Source organism: Salvelinus alpinus, chromosome 20 (assembly GCF_045679555.1).
Source record: "Salvelinus alpinus chromosome 20, SLU_Salpinus.1, whole genome shotgun sequence".
NCBI lineage: Eukaryota > Metazoa > Chordata > Actinopteri > Salmoniformes > Salmonidae > Salvelinus > Salvelinus alpinus.
In genome coordinates this window covers 34,609,573-34,624,456 of record NC_092105.1, presented here as the reverse complement: position 1 = coordinate 34,624,456, position 14,884 = coordinate 34,609,573, and the positions used below count along the sequence as shown (strand labels likewise).

General features: G+C 45.9%; 1 protein-coding gene across 1 annotated transcript in view; it reads left to right on the top strand.

The window, feature by feature from the left end:
- The window catches only part of LOC139546733 (Krueppel-like factor 7), a 79,310-nt gene extending 65,523 nt beyond the window's left edge, over nucleotides 1-13,787 (top strand). The window contains exon 4 of the mRNA XM_071355463.1: nucleotides 7,060-13,787. Coding sequence (XP_071211564.1) covers nucleotides 7,060-7,111 — 52 coding nt within the window. The 3' untranslated portion in view covers nucleotides 7,112-13,787. The remainder of the gene's footprint in view (nucleotides 1-7,059) is intronic.
- The last annotated feature ends 1,097 nt before the right edge of the window (nucleotides 13,788-14,884 follow it).

The window sequence follows — 14,884 nt, the reverse complement described above, 5'->3', positions numbered from 1 at the left end:
ACGTCACTGACCCAGTAGAGAAGATATGACAACGTGGCTCTCGCACGATCCATCACATGCACACGTGTATGTTCAAACAAATTATCTCTCAAGATGTGAGTTGTGCACATTGAACAGTATTGATGGTGGAAGGAAAGACGAGATGAATTACTCCCATAGAATGCAAAGTACTTTGAGTTGGAGAAAAAAACTAGCTACATAAATGAAAGTCACTTCTGTAATGTCCCATTGGACAGGCCCAGTAGCAGCACTCCCTCACTCTCTGTCTTCATCATGTGCATAGCAGCACTCTAGTCTACAGACTGGCACTCTTCTCCTCCCTGGCAGCTAGCAGTTAGCACACGCTGCTCTCCCCTGCTCCCCCTAGCCCCCTAGCCCCAGCCAGGCTTCTCTCCCCTAGCTCCCCCCTGCTCCCCCTAGCCCCAGCCAGGCTGCTCCCCCTAGCTCCCCTAGCTCCCCCCTGCTCCCCCTAGCCCCCTAGCCCCAGCCAGGCTTCTCTCCCCTAGCTCCCCCTAGCCCCAGCCAGGCTGCTCCCCCTAGCTCCCCCCTGCTCCCCCTAGCCCCAGCCAGGCTGCTCCCCCTAGCTCCCCCCTGCTCCCCCTAGCCCCAGCCAGGCTGCTCCCCCTAGCTCCCCTAGCTCCCCCCTGCTCCCCCTAGCCCCAGCCAGGCTGCTCCCCCTAGCTCCCCTAGCTCCCCCTAGCCCCAGCCAGGCTGCTGATGGCACTCACATTCAAATCACTAATTAACATAGGGGCCTTCTAAAAGTGAGATGGTTATGTAATAAAATAAAAAATTATCTTGAGAGAGAGAGAGAGAGAGAGAGAGAGAGAGAGAGAGAGAGAGAGAGAGAGAGAGAGAGAGAGAGAGAGAGAGAGAGAGAGAGAGAGAGACAGAGAGAGAGAGAGACAGAGAGACAGAGAGACAGAGAGAGCGCGACATCGACCAAACATGAACCAGCTTGGGCATACAGAGGCACTCTTTGAGGCACTCTTTGATTTTCGAACAGCAACCACAGTGTGACACTCATCAGACCTCTGTCCTGCTGGAGACACAAAGGCAGCCCTTTGTCTGAAGACAGCAGTGTATGTGTGTGTGTGAGGGCACATGTATATTAGCGTGGAGCTCTGAGTGATAAGCTGTCAGGTGACAATAGCGGGAAGCCGTCACCCTGGCTGAATCCCAAATGACACCCTATTCCTTTATAGTGCACTACTTTTTACCAGAGCCCTAGTCAAAAGTAGTGCACTGTATAGGCAATAGGGCAATGTTGTGTCTCCAGCAGGACAGAGATAGGGCAATGTTTTTCCACACGCAAGCTGCAATCCCCCTGCAGAAGGGGACCGCTTTACAAAGCCCACCACCTCCCTTCCTCCTCCTCCACACACACACACACACACACACACACACACACACACACACACACACACACACACACACACACACACACACACACACACACACACACACACACACACACACACACACACACACACACACACACCCCAAATCCACCACACTATAAGCCTAAACACTGATCCAAGACCAGCCATAGCCACTGTGCATAATGCACCATAGCCCCAATCAAGCCCACAACACTGACTAACCAGGGGGAGTGCATCATCAAATCCGTGTTCCAACACTCATTACCAGAATGTATCCTGGCTATTGGCTAACAATGGGGCTATTTGGAGCAGGCCTGCTATTGTTAGGATAATTGACAGGTCCAGATGCCAGGCCTACTTTAGACACACACAGCCTCCAGCCTCTTGGATGTGAGCTAAGCCAGCCATTCAGGCTGGCAACCAGTTCACACACACACAAACATTCACTCTCTCTCTCACACACACACACGCCCACTGCAAACACACACATACACACACACACTCAAACGTGCTTCCTCGGGCCCAAGGGGACTCTAATTGGACCCTCCTGGTTCCTCTAGTTTGGGTTTTAAACCTAACCCCTTCCAGAACACTGCTGGAGTCTACTAATCTTACTGAAGTGTATTATGCATGTTCTGCTGGCACACACACACACACACACTGTATATTCACACACACGCATGCACACACACACACTCACAAATACTCCCACACACACGGCTCTGGCACAGAAATGAAGAGACATAAATTAAAGCAGGGAAGGAAGGAAGGAAATGCAAGGAGCAGCACTGCAGTGTGTGTGTGTGTGTGTGTGTGTGTGTGTGTGTGTGTGTGTGTGTGTGTGTGTGTGTGTGTGTGTGTGTGTGTGCGTGCGTGCGTGCGTGCGTGCGTGCGTGCGTGCGTGCGTGCGTGCGTGCGTGCGTGATAAAGAACACCAGGAGGGGTGCTGGCTGGATCAATACCTATAACTCATCTGCTGATTATGTCTTAGTAGTATTTCACACACACTGGGACACTGCTGTAAAATGGCTGCCAAAACATTGAGTGTGAATGAGATGACAGTGAGTGCATCCCAAATGGCACCCTATTCCCAATATAGTGCATTACTTTTGATCTGGGCCCATAGGATTCTGGTCAAAAGTAGTGCACGATATAGGAAATATGGTGTCATTTTGGACACATCCAGTGTTTGAGGCTGAACCATCAGGCTCAAAGGAAACATGAATTGGATTTGGAACACTAACTGTGAAGTCTTTATGATTGATAAAGCCCTGATCTTAAAAGCCCATCCAAATTATTTCCTTGTTTACATTGTTCTCTGAAACAGAATAAGATAAATATGGACGATAATACATTAAGTATCTGTCCCTCTCTTCTGTCTAAGTCAACAGTTTTATTCAAACTGTAGACGGGCTGAGTCCCAAATGGCACCATTTCCCCTACATAGTGCACTACATTTGGCTTAGAGCCCCATGGGCCCTGGTCAAAAGGAGTGCACTATAAAGGCAATAGGGCGCCGTTTGGGACGCAAGCTGACACAGAGGTTAACTCAACCCAGTCTTCTGCTAGGCCTTTGAAGCGTTTTGTGAGTGACGCGACCATCAAACAGGCACGTTGATCTCCCCTCTGCGAGGCAGCCTGTTCAGGCACCTTAGGGAACGCCTGGCTACAGTAGATGGGCCAGGAGGAACTCACTGCTGTGTTACCACATTACCATCAGAATGGGAGGAAGTTTAACAGTAAATACAGTCAGTGTGTTGAGCTCTCAGCCTCTCTCTGAGCCTTTCTGATACACACACACACGCATACACACACATGATCGTGTGCGCACACACTCACAGACAGGCACATCATTAATCCTGCCTAATCAAGCTGGGACCCCCTGCAGGGCGAGGCAGAGGGGTAGAGGGGCGGAGGGGTACGGCAGGGGGGAGACAGGGGCGTACCAGCTGGTGTGGCGGCCCCTGACAGTGACTCGGACGGCCATCTGTCCAGCGGAACTTACTCAGCCCCCACTGGCCCTCTCTAGCAGACACACACATAGACTAGACAGGTACAACATAGACGGTTCAAAGGGAAGAAGGGAGAGCTAATACAGGAAGGTGTGAGGGAAGGAGAGAGAGATGTTGAAAAAGAGAAGACAGTAAATGAAAGAGATTTTGTCAGAAGTCTTGAATTGCAACCTGCGTCTGGTCTGCCCTATGATCCCAAAGTGTCACTTATAATGGTTGATGGAAAGGTATAGATGAGGTGGACAGATAGAGAGAGAGAGGAGGACTTGATGGAAAGGTATAGACGAGGTGGACAGATAGAGAGAGAGGAGGACTTGATGGAAAGGTATAGACGAGGTGGACAGATAGAGAGAGAGAGGAGGACTTGATGGAAAGGTATAGACGAGGTGGACAGATAGAGAGAGAGAGGAGGACTGAAGTGCAGCTTTCTCTTTCATAACCAAATCTTGTGTTGTGTTCTCCCACCACCTGTATACACCACGGCTAGCTGGAGAAATAACTTGTCTTAGTCTTAGTTATGGCTGTCTGGAGAGAGAGACACCTCCTTTGGATTTACATTGTAGAGCTGTCTGTGGACAAATTAATAATGGATACAGCCGTCGGCAAATTGAATTTTTCATTCCTCTGTTCACTCTCCCACATTTTGTTTTCCAGCTTGCTTTATTCACATCTGTTGTGATTCATTTTATTGCTTTGCATGAGTGTAATACGATAATCGACCCTTACAGCCCCGTAAAAGTAAAGGACATGTGGCGTATATTCTCCCTGTCTGCTGTTATGTATCACCCTGAACAGTAGCAGTAACCAGTGAGCTTAATCGATTAGTACCGAAACAGGCCTACGGGCCGTTGCTCCCTCCACCCTCCTCTTCTGCCATGACTCAAACGCTGCATAACTAATGAGGGCTTGGGTTTCTGCAATAGTATTTCACCTCTAGCTGTGGTATAAGTCGCAGAACTGCATAAGTCAGGGATCTTGATTTGTGGCTGCGTTTTGGAGAATTATCGCTCATGCTCTTTAATAAACGAAAGAGAAGGAGCAATCCAGTTGCTGATTTGGCATGTCCTCATTTTATAGCGTTCAGTCGCTAATGTGAGAAAAATGAAGCGAGATGTTATTTATTATTTGTTATTTTTAAGGGACAAATGTTGTTTTTTGTCATTGTGTGTCTGATCCTCACTCTGTCTGTGTTACACAGCGCTTTGTTTTCTCACACATACACTAGCTGCTGATCTAGAATCACTAAACACGGATTATTATACACATTTCTTTCTGTTTCATATACACCTCTGCAGGTGTTTGTCATTTCGGATCAGCAGCAGGAGAGCACAGTCTATTCTAGCATGGTAACTTATCACTGATTTCTACAGAGATTATCTGAGTGTCCATTCCAACCTCAACAGTTATCCAGCCAACATCTGGATGTCCTGTACTGTTTCAAATCTGGGCATCCATCTTGCTAAAGGCACAGATCAGTCATGCAGAAATGGAACATTCAGCCTTACGATTACCTTTCTGACTGCGTAACCATTTGTACCTACTGTCTATTGATCAAAATCAAATCAAATTTGATTTGGCACATGTGCCCGAATACAACAGCTGGAGACCTTACAGTGAAATGCTTACTTACAAGCGCTTAACCAACAATGCAGTTTTAAGAAAAAAAGTGTTAAGAAAGTATTTACTAAAATAAACTGAAGTAAAAAAAATAAAATAAAAATTAAAATGTTTTTTTAAATAAAATGAGACAAATAGAAAAATAACAAAAAATGAAGGAGCAACAATAAAATAACAGTAGCGAGGCTATATACAGGGGGTACCGGTACAGAGTCAATGTGCGGTGGCACCGGTTAGTCGAGGTAATATCTACATGTAGGTAGAGGTAAACTCGACTATGCATGGATAATAAACAGAGAGTAGCAGCAGCGTAAAAAATGGGGGTGGGGGGGGAACAATGCAAATAGTCCGGGTAGCCATTTGATTAGCTGTTCAGGAGTCTTATGGCTTGGGAGTTGAAGCTGTTTAGAAGCCTTTTGGACCTAGACTTGGTGTTCCGGTACCACTTGCCGTGTGGTAGCAGAGAGGACAGTCTATGCCTAGGGTGGCTGGAGTCTTGGGACATTCTTTGGGCCTTCCTCTGACACCAACTGGTATAGAGGTCCTGGATGGCAGGAAGCTTGGCCCAAGTGATGTACTGGGCCGTACGCACTACCCTCTGCAGCATATTATGGTCAGATGCCAAGCAGTTGCCATACCAGGCGGTGATGCAACCGGTCAGGATGCTCTCGATGGTGTAGCTGTATAACTTTTTGAGGATCTGTGGACCCATGGCAAATCTTTTCAGTCTCCTGAGCGGGAATAAGCTTTGTTGTGCCCTCTTCATGACTGTCTTGGTGTGTTTGGACCATGATAGTTTGTTGGTGATGTGGACACCAAGGAACTTGGGTCAATGAATAGCATTCTCACATAGGTGTTCCTTTTGTCCAGTTGGGAAAGGGCAGTGTGGGGTGCAATAGAGATTGCATCATCTGTGGATCTGTTGGGGCAGTATGTAAATTGGAGTGGGTCTAGGGTTTCTGGGATAATGGTGTTGATGTGAGCCATGACCAGCCTTTCAAAGCAATTCATGGCTATAAGTGTGAGTGTTACGGGTTGGTAGTCATTTAGGCAGGTTACCTTGGTGTTCTTGGGCACAGGAACTATGGTGGTCTGCTTGGAACATGTAGGTATTACAGACTCAGTCAGGGACATGTTGAAAATGTCAGTGAAGAGACTTACCAGTTGGTCAGCGCATGCTCAGAGTACACGTCCTGGTAATCCGTCTGGCCCTGCGGCCTTGTGAATGTTGACCTGTTTAAAGGTCTTACTCACATCGGTTATGGAGAGCGTGATCACACAGTCATCCGGAGCAGCTGATGCTCTCATGCATGCTTCAGTGTTGCTTGCCTCGAAGCGAGCATAGAAGTTATTTAGCTCGTCTGTTAGGCTCATGTCACTGGGCAGCTCATGGCTGTTCTTCCCTTTGTTGTCCGTAATAGTTTGCAAGACCTGCCACATCCGACGAGCATCGGAACCAGTGTAGTACGATTCGATCTTAGTCCTGTATGGACGCTTTGCCTGTTTGATGGTTCGTCAATAAGGTATAGCAGGATTTCTTATAAGCATCCGGGTTAGAGTCCGGCTCCTTGAAAGCAGCAGCTCTACCCTTTAGCCCAGTGCGGATGTTGCCTGTAATCCATGGTTTCTGGTTGGGGTGTGTACATATGGTCACTATGGGGACGACATCATCGATGCACTTATTGATGAAGCCAGTGACTGATGTGATATACTCCTCAATGCCATCGGAAAAATCCCAGAACATATTCCAGTCTGTGCTAGCAAAACAGTCCTGTAGCTTAGCATCTGTGTCATCTGACCACTTCCTTATTGAGCGAATCACTGGTACTTCCTGCTTTAGTTTTTGCTTGTAAGCAGGAATCAGGAGGATAGAGTTAGGGTCAGATTTGCCAAATGGAGGGCGAGGGAGAGCTTTGTACGAGTCTCTGTGTGTGGAGTAAAGGTGGTCTAGAGTTTTTTTTCCTCTGGTTGCACATGTAACATGCAATTAACATGCCAACTGTTATTGAGTAGATTTTGACAACCTCTCTTTTTTTCCTTCTCTCCAGGTGTTTCTCCAGGTCGGACCACTTGGCCCTGCACATGAAGAGGCACATCTAAGGGAGCGGGAGGAGGAGAGCGAGATAGAAGAGAGGGAGAAGGAGAGATAGAAGGAGAGAATAAGTAGGCAGGATGGAAGACGAACCACACAGCAGCTTCGGCTCTCACCATCCAGAGGCTGCCCCTGCCCGCAGAGACCCACCTAAGACCTGACACCAGGAGCAAAGCACTATGGGAGATGACACGCTGGATAGACGGACGCCACGACTCCAGACGGACGGATGGTCGGCGAGGACGGAGGAAGTGATGGAGTGAAAGAGTCGAGGAGCAGCTTGTTTTTTATTCACACTTCCATGATTCACACTTCTACTCAACAGTCTACAACCAATTCTCTTTTATCGTGTCATCCGATTAGCCATGCCTTGTCCAATCAGGGTTGGGAACTCACACACTGCCAAACCAATCCGCTGATCCAGTTACGACCCATTTACACGCCACTGTTTCTTTTCTGTACATTTAAACTATGGAGCAACTTGGGAAAGGAGATGGTTCACCCAGAATTATGAACTGCTTTACTTTGACACGCCAAACGTCAGTGACTTGCAGAAGTAACAATGTGCTTCACAAACCAACAATAACTATTGGCCATTTTATTCTGGTGTGCTGTTTTCCAATCCCATCCCAATTTGTGTCTCTTGTATAAGAACCCACAAACTGCAGCTATATGTCAACCCTCAGCAAGCTATACCGTGTGAAATAACAACAATGCCAAAATAGCGAGACGAGGGAGACCAATGGAACTAGTGGGCAATCCGCCAGTGGCGCCCCCTGTCTGTGGGAGTAGGGTCTGACACTTCCAGAGAGTGAGCTCTGTGACCCACAGGCACCTTGCTGTGGATCTCTCAGGCTCTCCTGTAGGAGGCGCTCTGCTCTTCTCTCTCAGCTTCACTCCTGCCACCTCACAGGCAACAACTAACAAATGCGCAGCGACACTTTCTTGCCTTTGTTTTGTAAAGACAACAAATTATTATTATTATTAAGAATGATGGTCTGTTTTCTTTCAGCTGAAATTTCTTAAAAATTCACTGAATGAAAAAAACAAACATTTTAAGTACAAACGAGAAAGAATGTGCACATATGGCAGGAAGGGAGGAACATCGAACGAACGCACCCCGGCCCGTAAACACAGGCTAAACTCAGTACCTGCTATTTAGCACTGACAGTTAAGGAGATACAAATTAAATAAAAAGAAATCACAAGAAACTCTGAAAGAAAAAGGATTTGTATTGTTGGCCTGAAATGAAAGAGAAGGACCTCTGTTTTCCACTCTGTGTTTTTCTCCTGTGTGATACTAAAAACAAACCTTGGCGTGACCTTCGAGGCATCAGCACCAAACCAGGGCCAAAACACAACATACAACTGGAAATTGTATTTTTGCTTTGTTTGTGTGGATCCTGGAAATACACCTTGGAACCCCCTATCTCCTCCAGTATGGCGGGGGAGGGGCCTGGGAGGCTGGTCTGCTGTGACCACACACCCTATTTGGGAGACTAGGAACTTGATAGGCTACTGAACATGAACCTGGGACTAAAGACACCCAACTCTCTGGGTAGTAGAAAGGACAACATGGCCTCATCAGCCCAGAGAGTCTTGCCTGTTTCGTATCCATTGTCTGCACTGACTTTTTCAATGTTATCTGTGCTTTTTTTTCATAAAGTATACAACAAAAACTGAAAAAAAGAATACAAAGGAAAAAAAACTGCATAAAAATACTGAAAAAAAAAAAAAAAAACCTGTCTCTCACACACTCACACCATACAGACACAAATACACCGACACACAGAACAGTTTCTTTGCTCATGGCTCCTCTTTGAGTTAAGACTCAAATAATGATTTAGTTAACGAACAGAGTTGGAAAACAAAACACTGCATGGCAGCCTCTCACACACACACTCAGATTGCTTCCCGGAATTATTTGTTCTGCTCCAAATTTTTCTCAGTAAGATTTTTTGCAATTGTTGTTTTGTAAAAGACGATCTTATTCCGCTGGAGGTAATGGCTTTGAAATGAGAAAACAAGCTTGTTCTCATGTTCAATCAATCACCACAAATCAGGCCTGGGTCTCTCAGTCTCTGTATGTTAACAATCAGCTTCTACACCATGGGACCAGATTCCTCACCTGTATGCCCCAGATCTATGAAGTCCTACATAGCCTTGCAATCAGGGCATTAATACCAACACCACTATCACTAATACTGTCACTATTACTGTACCACTTCCTTCCCCTCTCGCATACACACCCACCCTGGCCTCCTCACATCAGTTGTAATGGCTGCTTTATCAGAGAAGATGCCATTACTGTCTCTATAGTAACGTTTATGTATCAGCCATGCCAGAATCTCACAGACGATCCCAGAGCTGCCCTCAGGTGGGCCGGTGGAGCTCCGAACAATCAATACCAAAAACGTCCAGCATGGAACTACCCTCGAGCCAGGCAGGGTCTGGAACAGAACACACCGGTATCTGGGAAGCGGACCGCCTCCATACCAGGCCTATTGGCACCACTGGCGCAGCAGCAGCTCTTTCTCTACAAACACAAAAACAGTGTCTCGGCAACAAAAAGACGAAGTGAAACAAGAGATTAAGATGATCTTTGTGTTTTGCGTCCACTTTTTAGTTGGAACTCCTTTCTTCTTGTCTTGTTTTAACGCTACAGTGATTATTTTTTTATTGCCATGGTGGATGATGCAAGGTAATGCCAAAATTTGAGAAATGCAGGGGGATTTGTTTTTATTACGCCCCCCCCCCCCACCCCCCCCACCCCCCCTTCAACGTACAATCATATGGGGTTTGTTTGTGGCACTTTTTGCCGGAATTGCAATGGTATGTCTGTGTGTGTCCCAATGCGAGCTATAGCACGGCACATCCTTAGGGTACATTGTGAATCTAATCTGCATTGTGAGAAAGAATACTACTACCAGTAGACTGGTGGCCAAGTTTGAAACTAACAGTGTGGGAGACTGGGATTGTACTGTATGTTGGTTGATTCATTCACTTTAGGGAAGCTTATAATCTGTCTATCATTAGCTGACAATAATGTATTCGTTTTAGTTTTGTTTCTGACATTTTCTTTTCTTTACGAACCACTCAAATCACATTCATTTGGGATCATAGAGCTGAATGAAGTAAAAACAAACACTCAAACTCAAAAACCATACACCATGCACTTCACTGGTACTTCACATAGGTTCAGAAAAATGAAAACTCTTCAAGCACTCTTATGTTCTAGAAGACGTTCACTTCTGGTTGTAGCCATTTCTACGGCTTCCACTGCAGCAAAGCCTGCTGGGTAACAGGAAATGGATACTATGGTCATGGTAATTTAGCCCGTAACAGGCCTGCATGCTAAAAAGATAGCAGCACACAGTTTAAATCCAAATTAGCCCAACTTTAGTCCTCTTGCGTACACACTGACAGATCTAAAACCCCACTTCAAATGAAAAGTCTTATTCTATTTCAGTCCTGTGGCATTCTCACCAGAAGAAGCTAGCTAGGCCCCTTTCCCTTTCCCTCGCCTGTTAAAACACTGCTTGCTGTCATGGAAAACACTGCTTGCTGTCATCTGTATAGTTTCCTGGCCACTAGTATCCCACAGCTCTGATTAGCATTAGCGCTGCAGGCTACTCTGTGGAGGCTCCTTTAGTCTCTCCAGTCGCACTCCACTAATGAGAAAGGCTTTTGGTCACAGGGAAACAGATCTGGGGGAAAAAACATCAGGGACCGCGAGCCAAAATGGTTTCATTTCAACGGTCCACAGTACTGTTACGAAACCAGTGTGGAATCTGCCACAGAACAAACAAGAGTACATTAGCAGCAGCTTATCGTAAAGCCAGAGAGATATATATTTATTTGAGAAAGTGATCGAAATTGAAGAGATATTTTTTGACAAAGAGAAAAAAAATGTTTACCCCAGGGATTAACCAAATGATGATGAAATTAGCCGTGCTTTTTATCTCATGGATTAGCGATTAAAATGAGATTATGATTAATCCTACAGGCCCTTATAGCTATTTACAACACAGATCCCCCTCAACCCCCCCACTCCCCCTCCTTCTGCACTCTACAAGTGCCATTCTAATAGCCCTCTATCCCGCTCTCCATCTCTCGCTCTCTCTATAACCCCACAGAAGTGATCCATGCACAATCAACTGCAGGAACGCTGAATGCACACGTATACACTTTCGCCCAAAGATTTGCAGATTCACAAGTAAACTGCTGTGAATGAAAATAGAGAGAGAGTAAGAGAGAGCGAGAGAAAGAATGAACTCGTTTTACTGTCCACTACTATTCCACCATTATTCCCCCCCTTCCCCAACCCTGACCCAACTTCTTCCTGCATTACAATCTCTTGTCTGATGTTCAGTGTGGCCGAACTCGTGGTCCAGTCATGGTTGTAAAATATGGTTGTGTAGTCTCTTTAGGGTGCCCAATTCAAGGGTGACTTAACTAGCAGCCTACCAATTCTAATGTAGACCTAGTTCAATTAGCTTCTTAGTACAGTGCAAAATAGTACAGTGGAGTGTAATATTTCAAACTGTCATGTCTGAGGTGGACCGTCGAGTCTATGTTAGGTTAACTGTTGCCTGCGAAAACCATCCCAAGAACGATTGCGTCATACACCTACCTTAAGCATTCCCGAAACTTGAAGCCTCACACGTTCGGTCCCCATGAGGTAGGGTTGTCACTTTGGTGAGGCTTCTGGCAGCTTTGTAGATAAAAACATTAGTAGCTCTTCAACTCAATGAGCTCGTATGGGTAGTGACTGGTTTACAGTAGGTCTGATAACAGTTCTGTAGGCCACTGGAATGTCCATAGACATTAGACATTAGTCGTTAGACCTACTGTAGACCCATTTTAACCACAACACTTTAGGTGGAACTTAAAGGGTATTGTGCACTACTAGGCAACAGTGCTTCAGCATTTCGACTCCTACATACATCTCACACACTCTTTTAATGTTCCTGTTGTTCTATCTTCTCAAGCATACCATTTCACTACATGAACTTACTGCGCACACTCCATAGTGTACCTACTTACTTAATGCTAGCATAGTCTGTTGGAGCACTCAAATGTCAAATATCCACATAACATGTTGTGACACTTCCTGATGCACTTAACCACAAGAACCAATAAGGTATCTCCTTTTTAGTTTTTAGCCAATCAAACTAATAGGTTATTAGCATGATATAGGCCCTCTACTGTCATTAAACAGCCAATGGCAACTGGGCATGGTAGATAATGTTGGACAGTTGTTTTGACGGTTCAAGGGGTTCTGTTCATTGCCATGTAACAGGTGACTAATTTGGTCCTGTTTGGGATGTTGAAACTCATGGTTCTTTTTGTTGTACATCTGCATCAGGGAGTGTGTCTGTATCTGCTGTGTTTGTCCATATTTGATGTGTCAGTATATAAGGTATTGACAAAACTCTTCCCCCCTGCCTCTGTATCCCTCCACCTCACTCCTTCTTTCCCTTTGTCCCCAAATCCTTATCCATCCAACTCTGGGGCCCAGGCATCACACTCTGACATGTGCTGTTAGCGGAAGATACATCTTGATAAATGTTGATTCATCTCTATGGCTTTGTCTTCCTGAGGTGTTGGACATGTGTCAAGTTCAGAAGGTGAGTTAGAGTACTTTACTTTATATTCTATTTACCCTCTGCTAAGTGAAGAGTCTTATGGCCAGACAGACAGAACCAGGATGTGCAGCTGTAATAACTATCCTCAGTCAAGGGGCCACACATAGAAATAGAATTACTCAAATTCCAATCTAATTCTATTTCCATTGGGGCACCCACCCAGCCAACAACACACCTCAGCCTGTAGAGCAGAACTTAACCCACCAGTGCTTTTCTCAGACCGTCTACAGTACGGCTGAGCCTCCACAAGGTAGTCTAGTCCCAGTCCAGCCTCTACACCTGGTAAGTCTGTGGAAGCCCAGTGACACAGTGGGAACACCTTTCCATCGTCACCTCTCTGTCATTTACTCCTTCTGCAGGGGCCCTATAATGCCAACAACACCATCACCTCTCCTTCCTACCAGACCCTGAGCCCTCACCCTCTGCTCTTCCACCCCTCCCTCCCACCCTCCCGCCTTCCCTTCCTCCTTCCCTCCATCCCTCCCGCCCTCCCTTCCTCCCTCCTAACCCCTCCTCCTTCCCTCCCTCCCTCCCTCACCCCCTCCTCACCCCTCCTGCCTACCTTCCTTCCTCCTCACCCCTCCTCCCTCCCTCCTCACCCCTCCTGCCTCCCTCCCTCCTCACCCCTCTCTCCCTCCTCACCCCTCCTGCCTCCCTCCCTCCTCACCCCTCCTCCTTCCCTCCCTCCCTCCCTCCCTCCTCACCCCTCCTCCTTCCCTCCCTCCCTCCTCACCCCTCCTACCTCCCTCCCTCCTGTCATTGTCATGGTCATTTCCTTTTCAGTTTTCTCTTGGGTTCTTTTTCTCCTTGTTTTTAATTTTGCTGTACAAAGTGTTGAAAAATATTATTATTTGTATTATATGATGTTAGTATGGTAATGTTCTTTATTAAGGAAGAAGAAAACTTTATTTTTGTTACTGGTCTGTTTCATAATTCTTTTTTAAATTGGTATTGTAAGATATCTATGCAAGAACTGTTCAGTGGAGCATTTTTATTTAAGAATGTAATACAGTATGTGTAATAAATGGTAGAATCTGGCTCTGGCTGGCATTTTGTGTTTCTGCTGCATGCGTTTACAACCGACAACAAATGACCATTGATATACTTTAGTGTAGAAACACCACACTGCTCCCATACAGTATAACTCCTAACCTTTGTCCAATTTCTTCTCTGAGAGCGGAGTCTCATTATAAAGACCTCTGACTATATCTAAGAATGAGTAATACAGCCTAACAATGGCTCCTTGCACCGGCGCTAAAACCACTTCCATTGTGCAGAGCAGCACATTATTCTGACTAGGTAATGGCTGACTAAGAAATAAGGTTTAGTCGTTAGAGAGAGAGAGAGCGATATAACCATAGAACCATTTCCCCCACTTTGATGGCAATTCCGAGCTTTATTATTACAAATTAGAGAATCTCATGAATATCTAGGGCCCACCAACATGTAAAATGTCTCTCTGGGGTTCAGTGTGTGAGTAGCATATTCCTTAATTAGGGCAGTTACTAACTCGTCAATGACTGAGCCTGAGCCGCCATTTACAGAGCCAGCCCATCCCGCGCCCATGACTTACAGATTAAAAGGGGTAATCGAATAACTAATGGATAATTAGGGAGCAATTATGTAGAAGAAAAGGGGTCTTATACAGCATATCAATTCCATAAACGTCCCTTGGTGAGAGAGGAGATTTTGCTGTCAGATTTCTCAGTCATTGCTAATTTCCCTAATTGAAATGGACACTGTCATCAAGCCGGCGGTTTCAACAGTAGGTCTGCATCCCAAATAGGCCTATGAGCCCTGGTCAAAAGAAGTGTACTATATAGGGAATAGGGTGCCATTTGGGAGGCACCCTAGGTCAGGTCTTCACGTCTCTGACATTCTAGCTACGTCGTTGTCTTCCTGTTAAGTGCCATGACCACATGGTTTATGATGTTGCTTACGCATCAACCGCCCACTTGACATTCTTTTACAGCCAGCCATTAAAAAAACATTTTCCAATGCCACTTCCCTTCGCCTATGGAGGGGAAATAAAGTTGAAGTCGGAAGTTTACATACACTTAGGTTGGAGTCATTAAAACTCGTTTTTCAACCACTCCACAAATTTCTTGTGAACAAACTATAGTTTTGGCAAGTT